Raw genomic sequence first — 22,627 nt, 5'->3', positions numbered from 1 at the left:
CATTGATGAGAGAGAAACATCGATCAACTGCCTCCTGTACACTCCCCACTGGGGATGTGCCTGCAACCAAGGTACATGCCCTTGACCGGAATCGAAACTGGGACCCTTGAGTCCCCAGGCCGACACTCCATCCACTGAGCCAAACCGGTTAGGACTCCACTAGTATTTTGATAGTTCAGTGTTTTAGCCTCCAGCTCCATCCCCTGCCCCCACCTGCACCCCAGGCCTCCCTTGCATACCTTTTAACCAGAGTTGCTAAAAAGTAACAGAACTGACTTGTTTGGATTTCACCTTCTCTTTCTACCCGGTCACTTTCTAGCAGAAGAAGGATTAATAAACCGTGAAATGGCCACAATTGAGCAGCTGTTGGGTTACAGCAAAGAAGCAGGTTCTTAGATAATCACTGCAGGATAGTCACTAGGTCTGTTTTCCCTGAACCCCAAGCATACATGTGTTTATTTTTGTCAATTTGTCCATCTGCTTTTGGCTCGATTATAGCTTCATGAAGGTTAGTCAAAGAGATATTTTCAGGGTCCAAAGTCATATTCATTACGCAAGAGATGTTCATGTGCACAGTGACAATGCCTTCTGGAACTGTTTTAAAAAGCTGGGTGTGCGTCCCCTCCTGTCCAAGCTAGCTGAGCCGCTCATGCCACTGTAGGCCGCAGTTTCTTCAGCCATAAAATGAATATAAGAACAGCACCTACCTGATAGAGGTGTTGCAGGGATGAAATCAGTTTACTTTTGGAAAGTGCTCCAAACAGTAAATGCTCTAGTCTAGAAATGATAGTTTCTCTTTTAACTTAGTCCCACACAGGGATCAACTCCAATAACTTGATCGCTATCTCTTAGAACTCTGCACTGGGTCTGGGTCTAACAGGTCCTCACATAGCTTATATATTTAGAACATATTCCTTTGAGCAAGTCAAAAGGAAATGAAATTATAAAATAATTAATTATTTAGTGAGTTCAGCCACCCTTTAATAAGAAAAATGGAATTTGATATGCTCTTTAGACACCATTGGAATTCTGCAATCAAAATTTTCATCAGAATTTTCCCCATGGGAAGTTTGCTCCCCATGACAGCTGAGGGAGCTGCCCTCTATTCCATTGAGGGGTGACATCATAACCCAAAACCATCACAAAATATTTGACATTGCAAATCTGAAGTCAAGTGGGGTGGGTTCTTTGCTCCCAAAGAATGCCACTGACTGCCATCTAGTGTTGATCAGGAGAACTGCAAGATATTCCTTCTAGTCTCTGCTTTCCTTAGACCGAGAATATAAAAGGTAATAAGAAGGTGTCTTTTTGTTGATAGAAAGTTAAAATTTTATTTTAAAGCAGGTCCATGTAGTAAGCCTTGGGAAATCTTCCTTTTATAGCTTTTTCACAGACCCGTGTTAGCCAACTCCCACATTTTCTCTATAACCTTTAACCCTCCTGAGTCACGGTAGTTTCGTTAAATGGCTTAAGCATGTTTGGCGTATCACCGACGTTTGTCCTCAAAATATCTCGGTTCAAATATTACCAGAACTAAATCTCCCGGAGGAGGGAGTCCTGGCATTCCAAAGCCGTTGCCTCATTTCTTCGCGCTTGATTTCAGCAGATCATGTCTTGTTTATCTACCAGGTCCTAAGCCCGATTTTGATAGGGCCGGCACTCCCTGCCACACGTCTGGGTGGTCCCTTTTTATGATTGCATTTTAGAGGCCTGGAAAGCATCCTCTCTGACAGTGCAGACGGAAAGAACCACGTCATCAGGTAGACCCAAGCATCAGAAATCCCACAGGTCGGCCTGGGGACTGGAAAAGAGCTGAGGTTATGAGTGACATATTTTCACATAGTAAGGTGACTTAAGGAATTGAGGGTACAGAATAAGAGGGTGGTAGCCCTCCACAGTGTTATCCACTGAAGCTGGGTTCAGAAGAGGTTTAGAAATCATGAACAGCCCGGACAGCATGGCTCAGTGGTTGAATGTCAACCTATGAACCAGGAAGTCACAGTTCAATTCCTGGTCAGGGCACATGCCCAGGTTGCGGGCTCAATCCTCAGTGTGGGGTGTGCAGGGGACAGCCAATCAGTGATTCTCTCTCATTGATGCTTCTGTCTCTCTCTCCCTTTCCCTTCCTCTCTGAAATCAATAAAAATATATTTTTTAAAAAGAGAAATCATGAACATATTACAATGGATATGAAAACTGCCCTAAAAATAGTACACTCTGGCTTTTTACTTCCATGTGGGAAGAACCTGAATTTGGAGTCAGGCAGAACTGAGTAATTGTAGCACCCATAATTCATTTACTTAACATAACACTGGATCATGTTATTATGTATGTCAACTGCTATAAGATGCTGGAGGCTGAAGCTCAAATGAGGCATGTCCCAATGTACAGCACAGTGAGTGCTGTGATAAAAGCAAGTTGAGGGAGCATCTAATCTAGTTCCCGGGTCAGGAAAATGTCCTCTAGTGCCCCTGGGAGTCATCAGGCAATGATGGCAGGCATGTGCAAAGGCCCTGAGGTACAAGAGAAACTGACCCAATTGTCAGGAACTCAGCCTGGAGCAGAGTATAAGCATGTGGGAAGCCACAAGTGGGCAGGTCATGCTAAAACCCAAGATGGAAGCCCCCACTATATATGACTCCAGCAATGGATCAGAGGGAACCATTGCCCGCTGAACTGGACCTAGGATTAGCAAACAGGTAGAAACTGTTAATCAAAAGGAATGCGATTGGTAAAAGAAATGAGCACTGCAGACCTCAGAATGGCTAAGAGAACAGAACTGATGACACCAAGTGCTGACAAGCACCTGGAGCTCTCCTACATTGCTGGTGGGAATACAAAATGGAACAGCCAGGCTTGTTTTTGTTGTTGTTTTGTTTTTAGACAGGAAGGAAGGGGGGGGAGGAGAAACATAGATGTGAGAGAGATACATCGATTGGTTACCTCGTACACGAACCCACAACCTACGTATGTATCCTACTGGGAATATAACCTGCGACCTTCCAGTGTACAGGACAGTGGAAGGAAGGGGGGGGAGGAGAAACATAGATGTGAGAGAGATACATCGATTGGTTACCTCGTACACGAACCCACAACCTACGTATGTATCCTACTGGGAATATAACCTGCGACCTTCCAGTGTACAGGACAGTGCTCCAACCAGCTGAGCCACACAGGCCAGGGCTGCAATTGTTTTCCATAAAGTTAAACATACCCTTTCTGTATCACCCACAATCCCATTCTAGCCTATTTATAATAACATACATCCGACCAAAAAACCACACATGAATGTTTAAAGAGCCCAATTCACATTCACCAAAAACTGGAAGCAATTCAGATGTCCTTCCACAAGTGAGTGGGTAAACAAATTGTGCTAATGGGACACAACAAACATGCTTCAAGGATACACTGGACTAAACGGTTGGTACACAGAAACGGGATAGAAACAGGGTGGGTGAATCTCAAATGCATGATGCTGAGTGAAAGAAGCCAGGCTCAAAGGATGACATACTAGATGATTCCATTTGTATGACAGTCTAGAAGAGGCAAAGCCACGAGGCTGGAGAGAGATCAGTGATTATCAAAGAAGCAGCTCAGTGATTAGCAAAGGGATTAGGGCTAATGCAACTCTGAGCACTTTTCAAAACTCACAGAACGATACACACACAAAAAGTGGTTTTTATTGTATGTAAACTTAAAAGTCTTTAAAAAAAAATGAAAACACTAAGTAACTTTAATGAATATAAAATAACAGATAAATGAGTTAAAGCCAAGGAAGGCGGAATAGAAGGGAGAGGAGGAAGAAGAGGAGAAGAGTGGTAGTCGCACCTTTTCTAATGACAGCGGACTTGGAGCTCTATTTACAACTTGTCCTATTCCAGAACATTTCAAATAAGAATCTGTGTACCAAAGCCAGGTCAGAATCTGCTCTTGCTCTTAACCTTTTCTTTCTGTTGGCCAATTGTTTTTCGTAACAGACCAACTCCATACAATGCCAACTTCAAAAATATTTTCTCTCTTGTGACTATGTTTAGTCTAAATGCAAAATAGATGTAACTGTTGGTTCTGTCCCTGGTCTGTGCCACAGATGCTAAAATGTCACTCTCAAGGGCTCCCGGGCTCGTGGACAGTCACAGCAGGATGGCCAGTATTTGGAAGGCCATGCTCACCATTATGTCCTCTCTCACCTTCCATTAGTAGGCAGCATTCCCTGGGGTGTTGACCAATCCCTATGTACAGAGCTCCCCACTGGGCAATGACAGAAACACAGTCATTAGAACACGCAATCTCTACTGTGAGTCACGCCACACTTGAGTATAACCTAAGAACATGACCTAAGAACACCAGTAAAATATTGGCACGTGCATTCGGCCCATGAAAATTAATAGCCTATCATTGAGGCCATAAATATAGACAGCTAACTATTTGATTTACCTGTAGCTGTATGATTTGGGTGACTCAGGAGTTGCTGCCTGTTGTAGTTGCCACTTTCTAATCATGTAAGTATAGTCCGAAGCCACCCTGTGTTATTAACTCATAATGACAGAAAGGTTGTTTGATGATGATCGTTGATCTTGTTCTATCCCATGTTGACAGCTCCTAGTTAGAGTGTTTCATTCTTAATGGGAGGCCTGACAACCAGAGTTCTCTGTGTGCTTCCCGTGGCCCTGGAATCTGCTTCTTCCAGCCCATTCCTCCCCTGCCAGCTCTGCTTCCAAAGGCCCTGGCTCATCCACATTCAACTCCGTGTCTTGTTGGAGGACAGGAGGCTTAGGAAATCAAGTCCGTCTGTTAGGCAACAGTTCACCTTCAGGCAAACGAAATGTATTTATTGCCGCAAGCACAGAGGCAGTGAAAGGCTTTCCCAGAAAATCAACTTTTCCGGCATATGCCAAGCAAAATCACATCCAGGCTATAAAAAGCTTGGCCTCACATTAGTCTCAAAGCCATTGAGTGGGACTGCCCTTGGACGGCCTGTTTTTAGAATAAGGGGCAGAGGTTTTCGACTTACGGGTCCTGTGGGTGGAGAACCTGAGATGATACATTTTTATCTGCTTTAAAGTGTGACTCTGTCCAAGTCACGTCATTTCCAATACAACTATAACCAGAGCATCCGAGAGTCACCGAAGACACCTGCTGATCTTTGTGGGGGTTTTTTCTGAAAATCATGCATAATGGAAACTGGTGATGTCTTGGGCTTATTTTTTACTCGTGCGTCTAATTTGGTCCTGACTCTCTTCGGGCAGTGCTGTTCTGTGGGCTGTGTGCTGGCCGGGTCTCATTTCCATTAGGATCACACCCACACGGACCAGATTCCAAACAAGGAAAGCTAGGTCTCCATTTCTTCAGATTTGTTCATTTCTCTGGCAGACATTTGTAAAAGGCATTTGGCTAAATGTTGTTTGTGGGTTTTGTTTTATTTTAGTTTTTAGTGTCCACTCTTCTTCCTTTTCTGAATATTATCTCTCGTAAATTCACTGGTAAAAATGTATGAAAGGGATCTGGTCATACCTAATGTGACCATGAACCTCAGGCCTTCTCTTGTTAATCTCCGCCTTCACCAGACTCCTTTTGTGGTTGTTAGTGTTTAGATCGAGTTTATTGAGGCATCATTTACGTGTAAACTCATGACTATTGACAAGTGTATACAGCCACGTAACAACCACCCAAATCATGATATAAGACAAACCCATGACCCTCCCCCCCGCCCCCGCCCCCAAAGTTTCCCAGTGCCCTTTTCAGTCAGTCCCCTCCCTCTGCCCCACCCCTGGCAACCACTGACCTGTTTTCTGTCCCTAGTTTTGACTTCTTTAGAATGTCATATAAATAGGGTGATCTCATCATATCACATAAATAGGACGGGAGCCTTTGAGTCTGGCTGCATAATTCGTCCTTGTTACTCATGTCAGACAGTGTCTTCCTTTTTACTGCTGACTAATGTTCCACTTTATGGACATACCAGTCTGTTGCTTCACTTAGTAACTGAATGTCCAGCTGATGGACATTCAAGTTGTTTCCAGTTTTTCACTAAAATAAATCAAGCCGCTGTGGACATTTACCTACATGCCCTCCGGCAGGTATATGTTGCACTGTGTAAGAAACTGCCTCCGTTTCAAAGTGGCCACCCCACTTACCCTTCCCAGCAGCAGCGAGCGAGGGAGCTCCCTCCACTCCTCTCCAGCACTTGGCATCACCGGTGTTTTCTCCGTGCGTCAGCCATTCTAGTGGTTGCAGTTATATCTTATTGTGGATTTAATTTACTCTCTCGATGCTTAGCATCTTTTCAAAAGTTTGCTTTCCACTCGTGCATCTTCCTTGCTGAAGGCTCTGTGGAAATCTTTTACCTGCTTTTTTCATTGGGTTGTTCATCGCCTTACTGATTTCTGCGAGTTCTTTTTATATTCTGGATAAGTCATTTATCAGGTATGTGTTTGTAAATATTTCTCCCGCTTTTATGTGCTACTGCATCTTAAAGATCACACTTATTAGTCTTATGTTTTCTTTGATGGCTTGTGACTTTTGTGTCTTAGCTAAGAAATCTTTGCCAATCCAGACTCACGAAGATTCGTCCCTATATTTTCCTTCTAAGGCTATAGAAGCCTTTGCTCTTACAGTTAGGTCTATGATCCATTTTGACTAAATGTTTGTAATGGAGAGAGGTGGGGTCAAGGGTTATTTCTGTACATATGGTGGATGTTATTTTCTTTATGTGGACTCTAGTCCTACAATCTGTGTCAGATAATTTTAGAAAGCAACAATTCCAAAAGCCCATATAATTTTGCCTCATAGAGGTGGAGTCCTTAATTTGGAATAGTACCCAGGGCAGGGCTAATGTTTTGTTATGTGCTAAATAAGAAGTTTTAGGTAAAACAGCACATTTAACATCAGCTCTGCCTGTTCTTCATGGAGGCAGTCATCCATTATTTACTGATACTTATTATACGTGTAACACACTCTTCTAATACAGCCTTTACATATTAGCTTGGAATATGGTATTAATTTATCCTGCCAAGGTCATCAAGAAATTGCTCACAAATGCCCATGACCATCCCTAAGAACAATGACCAGTTCTAAATTTTAGATGAAGGAATTGTCTTCCTGGATCTTAAAATGCAGCCCTTCCTGCCTTTGGAGCCATTTTACATATTTTCAAATGTGTGTGAACAGCTCAGAGGATAAGCTGGGAATTAGGCTGGAATCCCCTGAGAGTCACCAAGAATTGCAGCATCAGAAGGCCGGGAAGGTCTGGAACACATCGTCAACAGCCAAGGAAGGGAGGGGCCCCCAGGAGACTACAGAGGATATGGGGTGTCTGGTGGGGCGCCCAGTGCCCATAAAAGGGGAGGCAGGAAGAGTAAACTTAGGAAGGAGAAGGGATTTCCTAGTATTCAGATGTTGGCCAGTAACTCATGAAAAGCTTATTCTTATTCTACCAGGAAAACCCTGTACTGTAGATTGAAAATCATGATGTGCAGTGAAGCAGGTTTTATCCTTGGAAACATCTCGCTTTATCCTTTCCTGACACATGAAGCTCCTCTTACTTCCCCACCCAAGGCGAGTTGTAAGGTTACTAAACTATGAGTGCAAATAGGCACCACCTTGAGGTTGGATCAGTGTGAAATTTCTTGGGGCCGCGATTAACCATATCTTCTGCCTTTGCTTTGCATCTGAAGTAGATTTTAGCGTTATTCCGCACGTGCACACATCCAATTATATTTTGCCCCTTTTACGGAAGTGAAAATTCTAAATTCGTGAAAGCTTAGTAAGTGTCTCAGGACTTTAAGTGCGTTCACTCCACAGCTGTGGTATTTAAGCAATGTGTAGTCAAGTCTGGACTCATTCTATCCACTTTTTCAAGACTTCGACTTCCAGAACTGACCCCGGGCATCCCACACATACTCCAGTAGTGATTTCAAAAGGGAGGAGGCATTGTGCAACCTTCCACCCTAACAGTGATCAAAGTTCGTTCTGTCTTGCTGCAGATATCACTGAAGCATAAGACTAAGAAAATTGTAATTAGAAGTAGCATTTAACAGACATAAATATTTTCCTCTGTCTGACTCAGGAAGCCTGGCCTTCCTTCTAAGAGCCAACTTCATACATAAGATACTTTTCTTGTTAAAAGATACCTGTCGGATATGGGGAGGTGGAGGAGGATGTAGGGGAGATAAGTGGTGATGGACAGAGTCTTGCTGAATAGTGTCCAGATGATGTATTGTAGAACTGTGCGCCTAAAACCTGTATCACTTTCTTAACCAGTGTCACCCCAATAAACTTAACAAAAAGGGAAAAAATTAAAATAATAATAACAAAGATACCTGATCCTCCTATGAGAACATCAGAAAGGGAAGGAGGATGGGGCCATGCCATGATTCTCAAACTTCAGTACACTTAAGAAACCTGCTAAGGGTCATGTCCAGTGCAGGCCAGGAGGTCTGGGCCGGGCCTGAGACTGCATTTCCCTCAGGGTCCCAGGCGGCTGGCACAGCTCACGGACCTCACTTGAGTAAGAAGGTCCAATGGAAGATGGGGGGCTTCAGAGGCAGCCTCACTCCCCAGACCTGATGGCGTAACAGTCAGTTCTTCGTCCCGAACCTTCCCAAGCCCCCATTGTCCCTCCTCTCACAAGTGAGGGAGATGCCTACTTTATGCATTTGTCATGGGAATGACATGAGATGAACCATTTAAAAAAAAATAGCATGTTTTATTAGAACCACCTCAGAAGGCCATTAGAAGAGGAACCATTTTTAAGAGCTGTAACAGTGCTTCATCCCAGAGGACACACAAGTACATGCTACTTTTCATTATCCTGTTTCCTAGGAAGTAACACATTCACACAAATCAAATTCTCTGGTGGGAAGAGGCATAGTCTATGGTCCGTTGGCTTTCAAGAAATTCTTTTGTGCAAATTCTTTTGTTGAGTATAGTGCAGGAATTTTAGGAGCGTTGGTCACCCAGGAGATTTTGAAACTTATGCAAAAAACATTTAAACTAGAGTCCTATTCTTTCTGGGCTAATTTTTATTTTTACATCACTTATTACAAAAGAAAAGGAAGAGATGGAAATAACTTTTCCAATTGGGACTTTTCAACTGAGGGTGGAAGTTGCTAATGATGATGACTAATTAGCACAGAGGGAAATCCTCTTTATTTACCTGACCATTGCAACTGCTCTTGACAAATACACACGACGTCAGCATGGGCAGGATATCCTTGGGAAAGATCTCTGTCCCTAATGGCCGAAACATGCATTAGAAGGCCATTGGGTCGTGACAAAGATGTTCCCTAAGTCCCAGCAACGTAAGGCTTGAACTGTGGCAAGACTGAGTTCAGTCCCAGAGGACGGGGCTCTACTGCGGATTCTCTCCAGACTCTTCCTGGCCCTTCTCCAGGCCGGAAGCTGGGTGGAATTCTGTGAAATGTTCCCTCTGTCAGAAGCTCAAGATGTCTCTATAGAATGACACCAACTTCACACCCACTAAGATGGCTATAAATTTTTTTTAATGGAAAATAACAATCTTCAACAGGGATGTGGAGAAATCTGGCACTCTCACACCCTGTTGGTGGGAATGTAAAATGGTGCAGCCACTGTGAAAAACAGTATGGCAGTTTCTTCGAGAGATAGACATAGAATTGCCATAGGATTCAGCAATTCCACTTCTACGGACGTACCCAAAAGAATTGAAAACAAGGACTCAGACAGATACTTGTGCATGCATGTTTATAGGACTATTTACAACAAACAAATTGTGGTCTATCCATGCAATGGAATATAATTCAGCCAAGGGGATGAGGGCACGAGTGGGTTGGGGGCGCGGGGGTAAATGGGGGTTAAGGACACATATGTAATACCTTAACCAATAAAGAAAAAAAATGAATAAAGTACTGATATATGATCATGCATGGATGAACCTCGAAAAAAGTATAAGTGAAAGAAGCCAGACAAAAATGGTCATATAGCATACATGTGATTTCACTTGTATGAAACTAGAGGCCTGGTGCATGGATTCGTGCACCGGTGGGGTCCCTCTGCATGGCCTGTGGGGATCGGGCCACAGGAGGTGGCTGGGGAGGAGCCTGAGCCGGGGCCTGTGCCACACCACTCCCGCTCATTCTGGCCCACTATGCCTGCCGCGGGCTTGCACCCAGTCAGTCCCAATCGGGAGAGGCTCGCACCACCACAGCGGCGCTTGCCAGCCGTGAGCCCAGCATCTTGCACCCATCGGTCAGCTGAGCTGCACTCCCATTGTGGGAGCACACTGACCATTGGGGGCAGCTCCTGCATTGAGGGTCTGCCCCCTGGTGGTCAGTGCATGTCATAGCAACCAGTTAACTGGTCGCTTGGGCTTTTATATATAGACATATCAAGAATGGATAAAAAACCAAAAGCAGATTTGTGGTTACCAGAAACTGGGGTGGGGAGGAACAGGGAGTGACTGCTTAGTGGGCATGAGGCTTCCTTCCAGGATGATGAAAATGTTTTGGAACTAGATAGAGGACATTGTGAATGTACTAGAAACCGCTGTAAAATGATTAATTTTACATTATGGGAATTTCACCTCAATAAAAAGAAATAATTGACAACTTGCTCCAGAAAAGGGAAGATTAGAGCTTTATTCCAAAAGTCAGACTTCCCATCCAAGACTTTATGGGTATAAAGAAGTTTACTGACAATGGAAGGAAAATGAGTACATGATGTAGTCACTTTCCTCATCAAAGAAAATTGAGGAAAGGTTAATGAGTGCAAGACAAGCATGTGGCTTTTCATCGTTAAGACACACATTCCATTTTGATGAGCAGTGCATGTTCCCCTTAGTGGGCTCCATACAGTAATCCCCTGGATAGAGATAAAGTTTATGGGCAGAAAAAAATGACAGTACTAATGAGGAACATTTTATCCCCCAAAGGACACTCCCTGTAAACACTGACAAGCCTCATGATGCTTAGGGAACGTCAGGCTTAGGGGCATGGTATATGATCACAGGAAGGCTATATCCTGACAGAGCCACAAACAAAACAGAAATGAGCACAACTGGGAAAGTGTCATAAAAACCAGAATCAAAGCATATTTTGTCCCCAAACTTACAGCAGATGTAGCATACTAACACCCCTGACTGGAAATCGACGAGCATGAGCCTGGGGTATCACGTGTCCAAGGTCAGAGCTGTCTGTCTTTGACCACAATCTCCCTCAATTAGGAAGCCTTATTTTTAATCACATTCTTCAAAGATATTAAATATATTGGCTTTGCCACAACATAAGATACTACCCTCAGTGACTGATGCTTTCTGCGCTGACTGGACTCTTCTGGAACATGTGGAGGGTGGGGCAGGAGAACTCAGTATCTCTCAAACTCTGACCTTGCCCATGGAGATTCCTGCAAGTCCCCTTTGTCTGAGGAGTCAGGGGTCCTGAGCTTGGGGAGAGATCTCATTCACCAGCTGAAACCTTAATTTCCATCAGTTGCTTCCACCCCGAAGCAACCTCTACACCAGTCTGTCTGTGACATTAATGCTGCGGCTTGGCCTGCATTTTGAAGTTGTTTGCTTCACCTCAGCTGTGTGGAATGTTGCAGACAGACTGTAAACATTCTGTAATGACTAACAAACTCTTTAGCTGCACCGTTTATATAGGAAGAGTTTCTTGTAGGCAGTGGAAGAGAAGACTAAAAGTAATGGCTCAGTCCCCCCTCCATCTAAAGCAGCGGTTCTCAACCTGTGGGTTGAGACCCCTTTAGGAGAAGAACGACCCTTTCACAGGGGTCGCCTAAGACCATCAGAAAACACATATATAATTACATATTGTTTTTGTGATTAATCACTATGCTTTAATTATGTTCAATTTGTAACAATGAAAATACATCCTGCATATCAGATATTTACATTACGATTCATAACAGTAGCAAAATTACAGTTAGGAAGTAGCAACAAAAATAATTTTATGGTTGGGGGTCACCACAACATGAGGAACTGTACTAAAGGGTCACAGCATTAGGAAGGTTGGGAACCACTGATCTAAAGGCAGATGGGAATTTGAAATGTGAAAGCAAATTGGGCTTAGCAGGTAAAGGTTCTTTATGGTGAGTAAACAGCAGACTTGTTCATTGAAAGAGGAAATCAAGACATAGAACTTTATTTTTCATTTAAGTGAACCTGGGAGGGTTCATTAGAACATTAACTATAATACATAACTTAGTTCCCTTAATCAGAGAGATAGAAGCCCCTTTTTAATCTTTTACTTTTCTTGTGGTAAAACATGCAAAACATAAAATTTACCATCATAACCATTTTCACACAGTTCAGTTGCATTAAGTTCATTCACAGTGTTGTGCAAACATCACCACTTCCCATCTCCAGATCTTTCTCATCTTCCCCACGGAAACTCTGCACCCACTAAACAACGACTCCCCTTCTCCTCTCCCCATGCCCTTTCTGTCTCTATGAATTCAGCTGCTCTAGGAACCTCATAGAAGTGGAATCACACAGTATTTGTCCTTTTGGGACTGGCTGATTCACTTAGCATGATGTCCTCAAGGTTCATCCATGTTGTCATGTGTGTCAGAATGTCCTTTCTTTGTAAGGTGAATAGTATTCCATCATATGGATGGACCACATTTAGTTTATCCACTCATCTCTCGATGGGACACTTTTGGCTATTGTGAAAAATGCTCTAGAAATATCTGTTCAAGTCTCTGCTTTCAATTCTTTTGAATATCATCCCATATCTGTTGTATGCATTATATTGGGGTAGAGATTAAAATCTTAGAAATTTGTTTGGAACTTTTTTTTATGTGCTGAAAGGACTTAAAAAAAACAAAACGAAAAACAAGTAAGTTGACTGTCTCCAGTGCAATAGTATCATCATTTCACAGTAGCATCACTTTTGTAAATTAGGATTATTTTCTCTTTACATTTAATGCCATTTTACTTTAAGCTCTGTGGATTCTTTTTTTGCCAGAAATCACTTTGGGGCTCCAGTGGCAGCAGATGGTAGTTTACATATAATGTTCTCTGAAGATCATTGCTCTTTGAGAATGAAAAGCATAGTTTCCAAAGCAACGTGACTGAAAGTGCTCATTCATTGCTATTAACTGTGGAAATTGAATGTATGTTGTTTCTACAGGGTCAGCCCGGGCAAGTGGGCCACCAGGGATACACTGGGCCCCCCGGGTTACAAGGATTCCCAGGACTGCAGGGCCGCAAAGGTGACAAGGGTGAAAGAGGCTCTCCCGGGAGCATAGGACCGAAAGGAGAAGTGGTACGGAAAACTTGGTATTTCCTCTCGTTTTATGGAGGGCAGCGGGTGTGTTGACCTTCATTAAATTTGTTTACCTTCTTTATAGGGACAAAGAGGCGTTTCTGGATTCCCTGGTGCTGACGGAATTCCTGTAAGTTTTTTGTAAGATTAGAATTTTAAAACATTGTATGCATGGGAACCAACACGTTTATGACTTAACAGCAATATCTTGAGCTAAACCTGCTTTTTTTGTTCATCACATAAAATTTGTGGGGCTACATGTGGGTCTTTTTCTCCCGGAATCCAGTCAAATGTTGGACAGACTTTTTCCCTTGTAAACGTTCTCCTGGACTTGGCTTCAGAATGGAGGAGACGTTGCTAGAACCGGACAGTGTTATGTAAGGAAAAGCTAGAGCATCGCTCAGATGTGCTCGCTAAGGAGCCGGTCTCGAAATTGTGTTTGAACCACAGAACAGCCTGAATATAAAGTAGCACAGCCAGGAACGTGGACGGGATGAAGCCCTGCTGGACATTTGTGCAGCTTCTCAGATTCTTCGTAGTAACCACACGTAAACGAGAAGAGGAGGCATGGATTATCCATGAGAAAATCTCAAAATGCCATAAAATGTGTTTTTCTAACCTAGTTTACTTTACTTCTTGTGGCATAAAAAAATAAACAAAGCAGCCTGACTCACAGCCTTCTTCACAGGGGCCCGGGAGCAGAGTTCCCAGGGCCGGCTTCCTGCCGATCTCCTTCTCGGGGATAAATGTGTTTATCACACATGCAGACCCACCCCATCTGTCTGCTGCTGACATTTAAGGACCCTCACCCATATGCACAGATGTCTGCACCCTTCCCCTGCATATACATGTTCTTTATCACCGTGCTCACACACGCACACGCACACACACATGCATGCATGTGCACATATGTGCACACACAGGGAGAGACAATCTTCAGGCTGCACAAGTAGGGCTGTCCCCTTGCAGAAATAGAGGAAGAGCCTGAGTGGAGAGTCATCACAGAGAATTCATACCTTTCCTTCAGATTTTAGCTCTGCATTCAAGAACACTTTTGCCACAGTAGAAGGAAGCAGTCAGAGCTAAAAAAAAAAAAAGAGAGAGAGAGAGAAGTTGTGATCACCAAGACATGAGACCTACATGGCCAGTGATCCTAAGTGTCACCTGAATGAGGCACTCAGATACGTCAGTTACAAAACATGCAGCTGTGAACAAATAAGGAAATAGCATTCACATTGGTCAGGATCTTGAGAAATTGGCACAGTCGAAGAATCTGCAGATTTCAAGGGTTAAACAAATAATAAAAGTATTTTTCTACCAACGGCCGCAAACTAAATCGCCCATCTTTTTTTTTCTTTTTTTTCCCACCCGTCTTTAAACTACTTTCTTGAACTATTTAAGCTGTTCATCATTTTTTGCTTCTGGAAGTTGAAATCTGATTTAAATCTGAGTGACATTATGGGAAAATATTGTAACTAATCTGTATCATATTTTAATTCATTTCTGCACTTCATACTCATTGAATATCAGATGCAAATATTTCACAAATAAGGGAGTAATCATCGTAAGGGAGCGTGATCATGATGAGCAGATAACTGATCATTTTCTACAGAATATTGGTGCTGCCATATATAGTCTCTCTAACCACAGAACCCTGACACTGCATATTAAATATCACCTGCCACCTCTACGCAGTTAATGAGCATAGCGTTTGAAGGACCTGGGTAATTTTAGCTGTTTAGAAGTTGTGTAGAAAAAGTGATGTGCAGGGAAATCGTAGAGTTGTACACACAGAAATGTATCTAATCAGATAACAAAAAGAGATGGACATTAAGCTCAATATAACTGAGATTTTTTTCCTCGAAGCACAATTTCCAAAGAAGATCAGATTGACATGCAATTTCAAATCAGTCCTAAGGGAATCAGAAAGCCCCAACAGCGATAGATAATTCAGGAGAAGACTAAGGAACTCAGATGTTCATTTGAAGCAAAAACATCCTAGGATACCACGGATCTTCGGCAGAACCCCTGCAGAGCGTGTTTCTCTGGCTAGATTTGAAGGGTCAGCTTTCAGAAACCCCCCAAAAAGGGTCCTTTCCTTTGAAGGCCTCAGACAGCTGGCTCTGTCACAGCTGGAGAGATTGTTCACCATGGTTTCCAGAAGCCATCAGGATTCCCCTGAGCCCCCCGGGGTTGGCTGAAAGGGCTATCAGATCTCTTTTCTGATGGCGCAAGTTAAAGCAATGGCTTTGAACATCTCAAGCAGAAAGGTATGCAGACAAAAGAAAAATTCTACTTTTCTTGCTGTATTCCTTAGTATCATTCAGAATACACGCACTCGGCGTAGAACTGGTTCATTTGTCTTGAAATTTTCCAAATTTCTCAAAGTAAATCTAAAAGACATCTTAAACGCCCTCAAAAATTACTCTGGACTCCATGTTAGGCCTGCTCTTAAGAAAATAAAAATTTTAAAGAAATTACATAAATGCCCTAGCCGGCTTGGCTCAGTGGATAGAGTGTTGGCCTGTGGACTGAAGGGTCTCCGGTTTGATTCTGGTCAAGGACATATGCCTGGGTTGCGGGCTCGATCCCCAGTAGGAGGCGTGCAGGAGGCAGCTGATCAATGATTCTCTCTCATCATTGATGTTTCTATCTCTCCCTCTCCCCAATAAAAATATATTTAAAAAAAAAGAAATTACATAATAAGAAAGCATATATCTAAACATCTTTTGTGCAAAGAAGACCTGTAGTCTCGTAGGACATAAATTATAGTTAACCCCACCCCCGGATGTCTCCCAGAGCCAGGTGAGTGCTATTGAGGTGCCCACAGACTTCACCCGACCTACTCCTTCGAAAGACATTTGATCATGTTGCCTCCCCTCTCCCACCAGCCATCTTAGAACACCTGACTTGCTTTAAAATCTTAAAAGGAGTGTTTCCAAAGAATGTAGAAAGAGGAAATCAGTTCGTCTACCTATGGCTAAGCCACTGATGAAATCCCACTGTAGGTATGACTCTCTTACCTGTTTAGGATGTAAGTCCAAAAGTCAGTCGGCCATAACAGATGAAGACACCTTTGTTGTCCCTGAGAAGGAGATCACTGCTTCTAGAACTTTTTTCTAGAATTTTAAAATCCTGTCCCTGACAAAACAGTGCTCCCAGGCACCCAGTGAAGCAAGGAGGAGAAATGCCAAGACGGTTTACTGCTCACCAAAACCTTTGGGAAACAGAACTTTGTCTTGAATGCCTTTTCCCCTGCTTAGAACTCTACCCGTGTGCCTTTGTCTACTTATTCATTCATTCATTCATTTCCAGCTGTTGTCCCTTGGATTCATGCCAGTGGCATGAGAGAGACGATTTAAAACTGTTTTATCACACACAGTTATGAAAACTAAACACCTCTGGGCTGAACGACTCACTTCCTTTCCTCTTTTCCAGGGACATCCTGGGCAAGGTGGACCCCGAGGACCACCTGGCTATGATGGCTGCAATGGGACCAGGGGAGACGTAGGCCCCCAGGGACCCTCTGGCATTGGGGGTGTCCCCGGATCTCCTGTGAGTATCATCAGCAAGCACACCCTGTTCACATGGTTAGCTCTGGAACCTGGATGGCTGGCACCTGTCGGCAGAAATGTATGGAAGTGCCCTATTCTCTTTCATGGCGTCCGGAAGGCCTAGCACAGGACCCTTAAGAAATGGTCTTAGAGAAACTTTGTAAGGATGGTGTGTTGCCTTCTGTTCACTCACCAGTAGGGGCCGCAGGTGCACGCTAACCCTGTCTTTTATACCCTGAGGAAGCATTGCTCTCTTGGAGGTTTTCTTATGGATATCTAGGCATGATCTGCCTGGATTCAAACAATTTTATTTTCCATATTCATGCTCCAATTCAAATAACATTGAATTGTAGGGCAACACGAAAACTTAAATTCTAAAAAGCTAAAAGTTTGACAAATTATTAGTCACAAGATGATTAGAAATCTTGATTGATTCTAAAATCCTTTGTGATGTGGAAGGACAATGATATTCTTCAGCATATCCAATACGAAAGGGTGTTGTTTTTTAATGGAAGAACTTTTGTATGTTAATCTGTTTCGTGGCCTCATTTCGTTTTCAAGGTCTTTGCAAAGAATATTGAAATATTTTTCAGTAGTGTTACCCTCTTACCACCAAAATACTGCACATTCAGGGTTATGCTAAGATTTATCTGGTTAAAAAAAAATTTTATTTTTAAGGTGGGGAAGAACAGTCATAAATAACCTTCCCCTGTTTCCCCCTGAGCTAATCAATTTCTCATCATCAACACCTCTGCTTTCCAATTCTCACTTCTTTGACTCTTCTTTTACAACTTCAACTTTTCAATAAGCTACATCATTTTCTAGTCTATTCCAATAAAATAACTTTTTTCATCAACAAACATATTGATTACTTTAAAAATATTGATTTCATATGTAGGTGTTAAGACATGCATGCATGTACCTATACATGCACATGTGTACTTGACACAGTTTCTGTTTTAAAGAGTGACCCAGTATCTCTCCCACAAATGGGGCTTCAGAGTACATGTTAATACCTTCAGTACACTAATGCCAAAGAAAACACAAAGTAATAGTACCCAAAAAATAGCATGGTTTACTAAAGGATTCGTTTACTGAGTGCTCATTTGGGTTCTTTAAAAACACAAATTCTATAATGTCTTTCCATTTTAACTTTGAAGAAAGATACTGTTGGATAAATATGAAAGTAAAAGTCTCACCTTCATGGTTGGATGTAGTGATTAGTGTTCAGAATAATCTAAATGAGCTGTAAGAGCAGTTAGATATTGCCCATAAAGGTCAATATTTAACCATCCAAATTACTATAGCTGCTCTGCATGTTAATGGACTTTTTTGCCTTTTCCTCTTTCCACCATATATGTACTCCTGTAGGGGCCCCTCGGACCCAAAGGCCAGAAAGGTGAACCTTATGCACTGTCCGAAAAGGACCGCGACAAATACAGGGTAAGTTTAATAGAGGTAGGAGACCTGATTAAGTGACCTAGTGTAAATTCTGATTAATAAAATTAATGTCCAAGTGAACTCGGAGCTGTAAGAATGAATGGAGTAGCAGAATGCATAGAATAAAATAATCCAAAATTGTGACCAATTCAAAAATAACTTGTTTCAATCTTATATTTAATTGTGGATGCATCCCTTTCCCATAGTCACTGTACCTCAGGTACTAGGTTAGTTAACATTACCAGGTCCTGATACGGCTGCAATAACTTATATACTTGTTTGCAATGTTGTAATAAAATGTAACTAAATCTAAAAAGATTAGCTTAAAAACTAGAACTCTTTAAATGATTTCTTCTCATTTAGGGTGAACCCGGAGATCCTGGATCGATCGGTTTCCAGGTAAGTTTTATTTTTATTAGAAAATATTCCAAGAAAACTTTAAGAATTCAGGACTCCAAAATACCAGTCAACTTCTCTTAAGAGCCTTCTCTTGTTGCCTGTCCTTAGGGGCCCCCCGGCCGCCCTGGGCCTATGGGACCAATGGGTCCACTTGGAGTTCCAGGAAGACCAGTAAGTACCACGTACACGTGCTCACTCTTGAACCACTACCCAGGCATCCTCTAGCGAGGCCCCTTCTTCAACGTGGATACAGGCGGAAGCTTCACGATACAACTAGGATGCTTGTGGTCACTATAAAAAGCATCAAGACAAAACAGGTCATCCCTTGTATACATTTTGCTTCTATTAAGATTGAAGAATGAGGACTCAAAATTTGTGGTCACCAGATCACTGCCAACTATGTCAGATTTAAACTTGCTCCTGGCTGGGTGCTATTCCAGTCATGTACAACCTCTCTCGGCCCCACAAAACCAGCTGAAAAGGGGCACGTCATCCCTGGGCAAAGCAGATCCAAGTGCAACAGGGTGATAAGAAGGAAATGGGTTCTGCCTAGGCATGGCCACCATAGCAGGTGTGTCACACCCAGGCATGGCCATTATAGCAAGTGAAATATTGGACATCAATGGCAGTCTACAGGTATTCACTCCCACTGCAACTCAGATGACAGAGTGAGGTGCAGCAAGACAGAGGCTTGCATGGAGGAGGGCTTGATACAAGGAGGGGAGAAGAGGAGAAAGAGTTGCTAGTGCCTGTGCAGCTCTAACGCCACTTCCATCATGCCACACAGGATCCAGGAGACGAACTGGCTCCTTCAGGGTTTCTGACTCTTATTCCCCATAGTTTTTAGTAGTGAGACAATTCTCACAGAAGCCCATTGCTCAAGTGGGAGGGACACTCTCAAGGGAGGCTGTGGCATCAGTTTCTTGACAGATACTGAGAAACAAAGGAGGGATGTATGCTCGGAAAGATTCAGTCATACTAGTAGTTGGGGGTGTGAGTACTCATTAATTTTCTATAATCATTGATTTTGTTTCTATAAAATGAGTTTCCCTGGGGCTGTGAAAATCATTTTTGCAAGTAGCCCTCTGCTATGAAATATTTGGCCAAATGGTATGAAATGAGGATTCTATGATGAGAGGGTCTTTGTTCTCCTATGTCATATGGTTGTTAACTCAAAGCACACATACCACATGGTTGGGGAGGGGGAACGGAGGTTATTCTTTAAACACACAGTTCAGGGAAATATGAAATAGCAGGTTGTACCTGCTGGGTCCTTAGCTGACCTGACAACTTTTAAATTCTTCATGTGGCCATTAAAATCACCCACAATCCCCCGCCTGCCCACTTCTCTGCACTTAGACACAAATTATTCTTTTCATGCACTTTCAAAACTTCAGTGCAAGTATAGTGTTGACACTGAATGCTTTGCAGAGAGACCCATGGTGATATTTGTGGATGGTTTTTCAACCCTGTAGATTAAGTCTGCCTGTGAACATTTGCTGACCTACCAGCAAAAAGTGTTAGACAGTGGCCTGTGGGGGACCCTGCCCAGGGGAAGTCAGGAGAAACGATCTTTGTGGTGACAGGGCCTGGGACCTGGCATGGGAGCAGAGCAAACATGAATAGGACATGGATGAAATCAAAAGTCTAAACTCAGAAAAGCAAACCCAAAACAGCTGTGTGTGGACAGCCGGCAAATTCTGGGAACTGAGCCTGACCCCAGCCCTCTCCCCTCCAGCCCTTCCTGCCTGCTGAGACAGATGTACCAGAAACCTCTATACATACGACATGGTGCTCTAAATATACAGTGAATGGCTTTCCCAGGGCTTTCTAGCAGATGTTATCTGGGTCCTGGGATAAAGAAAACAGTTTACAAATATCTTTGTATTTTTGCAGGGACCACCTGGACCCCCTGGACCCCCTGGAGAGCCAGTAAGTTACTGTTGGGGGTGAGGGAGAGGGAAGTGGGGGCTTATGTATCCGTGTATATCCTTCTGGACTATAGAACCACTTCTTGGACAACTATATATTGCTCATTTCACAATGAGAACTGTTTTGTAGGTTTTTTAAGACTCAGTGTTACAAACTCCAAAGATGCATCCAGTGGTACCTCTGGCGTCGCTGGCACATTAAATAAGTGCATGTGTTGAATGATTTGTTGTTTGCAAATCACATAACATTCCTGTTGTATGAAAATCAAACTGATTAGGAACGTAGATTTAGGGACAGCTCATGTTTATCCATGTGTGTTAATTTATAAGAATGGACAAAATGTAGCCATGTTTGTATGGGGGAAGTGATGGCATTCCCTACCTGGGTATAATTAGGTTCTACAAGAGTGTGATGTCAGCCTCTAGGGATATATATAGTCAGTGATTTTCAATTCAGCTAGAGCCCAAAGCTGATTGCTTCTATCAGAGAAAGATTCTTAAGTTGGTTGGAGCACAACAAAGTAGGTGGCTGGTTAGAACCTGGGGACAGAACTAGAGTTCGGTACGATCTGTGAAAGTTGGATAAATGTCCAAGACAAACAGTAGGAAGTTGGTGAGGGAAGTATTTGCTCAAAATTTGACATGAGTCTATTCTGTACACCTAGTACAAAACAATATTGAATGTAAACTGTAATTTAAGAAACTTTAAGTCAACTCCCGGGCTACGATTACCAACATTTAAGGACCATTCCGTGGCCTGCACGCAACTAAGGAAATCTCCCAGCCTGCACATTCCCATCCCTGTTCCACAGAAATCCCATCTCTGTGACCTTCTGGGGACCTCAGCTACCACCCCCAGGCCCCCAGCTCCCATCACCTCTGAAATGGCTTCCGGCTGGGACTGGAGCTCGTTAAGGCTGCTGCCCACACCGCTGGGCTCCCCACTGTCTGGCAGCCCAAAGCTGGGTGGGAACGGCCCCCAGCCAAGAGAAGCAGATGTAAGATGGGGTGGCCAGCCCCAAGGTCATCTCAGATCCCTGCTTGGCTGCCGCACTAATGGCCCTCACCCCCCACCAGGTCACTTCCTGGTGACTTGGATAACCAGCTCATGAGGCAGAGGGGCCACAGGGACCCAAGCAAATCACGTTCTAATCTAGCCTGGCTGCATTTCTGTGCTTTGATTTCAGCTCCCAGCCAGGTGGGAAAGAAGCAAAAATTAATTAAATGCTTTGTTTTTATTTTCAGAAAATCCCTGGGCATTGAGGGGGCAGGAGGTATACTGCAGAGAGAAAGATCAGATAGGGTCCTGTGTGATCTTCTGTTGAGATGGAAATGTAGAGACCCCAGGAAAGAAGCAGTCATTTGGAGATTTAAAAAAAGAGAGAGCGAGTATTATTTCTATAATGTAGTGCAGGCATACCTCATTTTTTTGCACTTCACTTTATGGCACTTTGATGATACTGTGTGTTTTACATATTGAAGGTTGCTTGTGGCAACCCTGAGTTGAGAAAATCTATTGGTGACATTTTTCTAACAGTCTCAGATGACGATTAGCATTTATTTAGCTATAAAATAAATTTTTATTAATATATGTACACTGTTATTTTAGACATAATGCTATTGCACAGTTAACAGACTACAGTACAGTATAAACATAACTTCTATATGCACTGGAAAACCAAAATATGAATGTGACTCACTTTATTGCGGTATTTACTTTATTGTGGTGGTCTGGAACTGAACCTGCAATATCTCTGAGCTGTGCATGCATAGCTTTTCATATGTGCCTCTTTTAGACACCAGGGTTGAGTCATTTCTCCCATATATGGCAACTCCACTTATGGAACTATTAAATATTTGCTAAATCTCTGGGCCTAGCTTTGCCTCTTAGACTAAAAGGAAGATGAAACCCCAAGAATCACCATCCCCTAAAATCATTAAAGGGTAGGAAATGTTTCTATGAAACTAGGATTGTCTTTCCAAAATGAGAAATAGCTGAGGCAGAAGAGAGAATGATCTTCAAATATAGGACTAGAGGGTAGGAGGG

The 22,627-nt window shown here is 42.9% G+C and overlaps 1 protein-coding gene across 1 annotated transcript in view; it reads left to right on the top strand.

Moving 5' to 3' along the window:
• Positions 1 to 22,627, top strand: part of COL4A2 (collagen type IV alpha 2) — a 181,699-nt gene that overhangs the window by 99,987 nt on the left and 59,085 nt on the right. The window contains exons 5-11 of the mRNA XM_006770706.2: positions 13,122 to 13,256; positions 13,342 to 13,386; positions 16,695 to 16,811; positions 18,182 to 18,253; positions 18,614 to 18,649; positions 18,758 to 18,820; positions 20,546 to 20,581. Coding sequence (XP_006770769.1) covers positions 13,122 to 13,256; positions 13,342 to 13,386; positions 16,695 to 16,811; positions 18,182 to 18,253; positions 18,614 to 18,649; positions 18,758 to 18,820; positions 20,546 to 20,581 — 504 coding nt within the window. The remainder of the gene's footprint in view (positions 1 to 13,121; positions 13,257 to 13,341; positions 13,387 to 16,694; positions 16,812 to 18,181; positions 18,254 to 18,613; positions 18,650 to 18,757; positions 18,821 to 20,545; positions 20,582 to 22,627) is intronic.

The sequence above is a fragment of the Myotis davidii genome, unplaced genomic scaffold (assembly GCF_000327345.1).
Source record: "Myotis davidii unplaced genomic scaffold, ASM32734v1 scaffold242, whole genome shotgun sequence".
NCBI classification, from domain to species: Eukaryota; Metazoa; Chordata; class Mammalia; order Chiroptera; family Vespertilionidae; genus Myotis; species Myotis davidii.
Note: the sequence above shows the minus strand (reverse complement) of the source record. Positions and strands in the feature narration are given on the sequence as shown.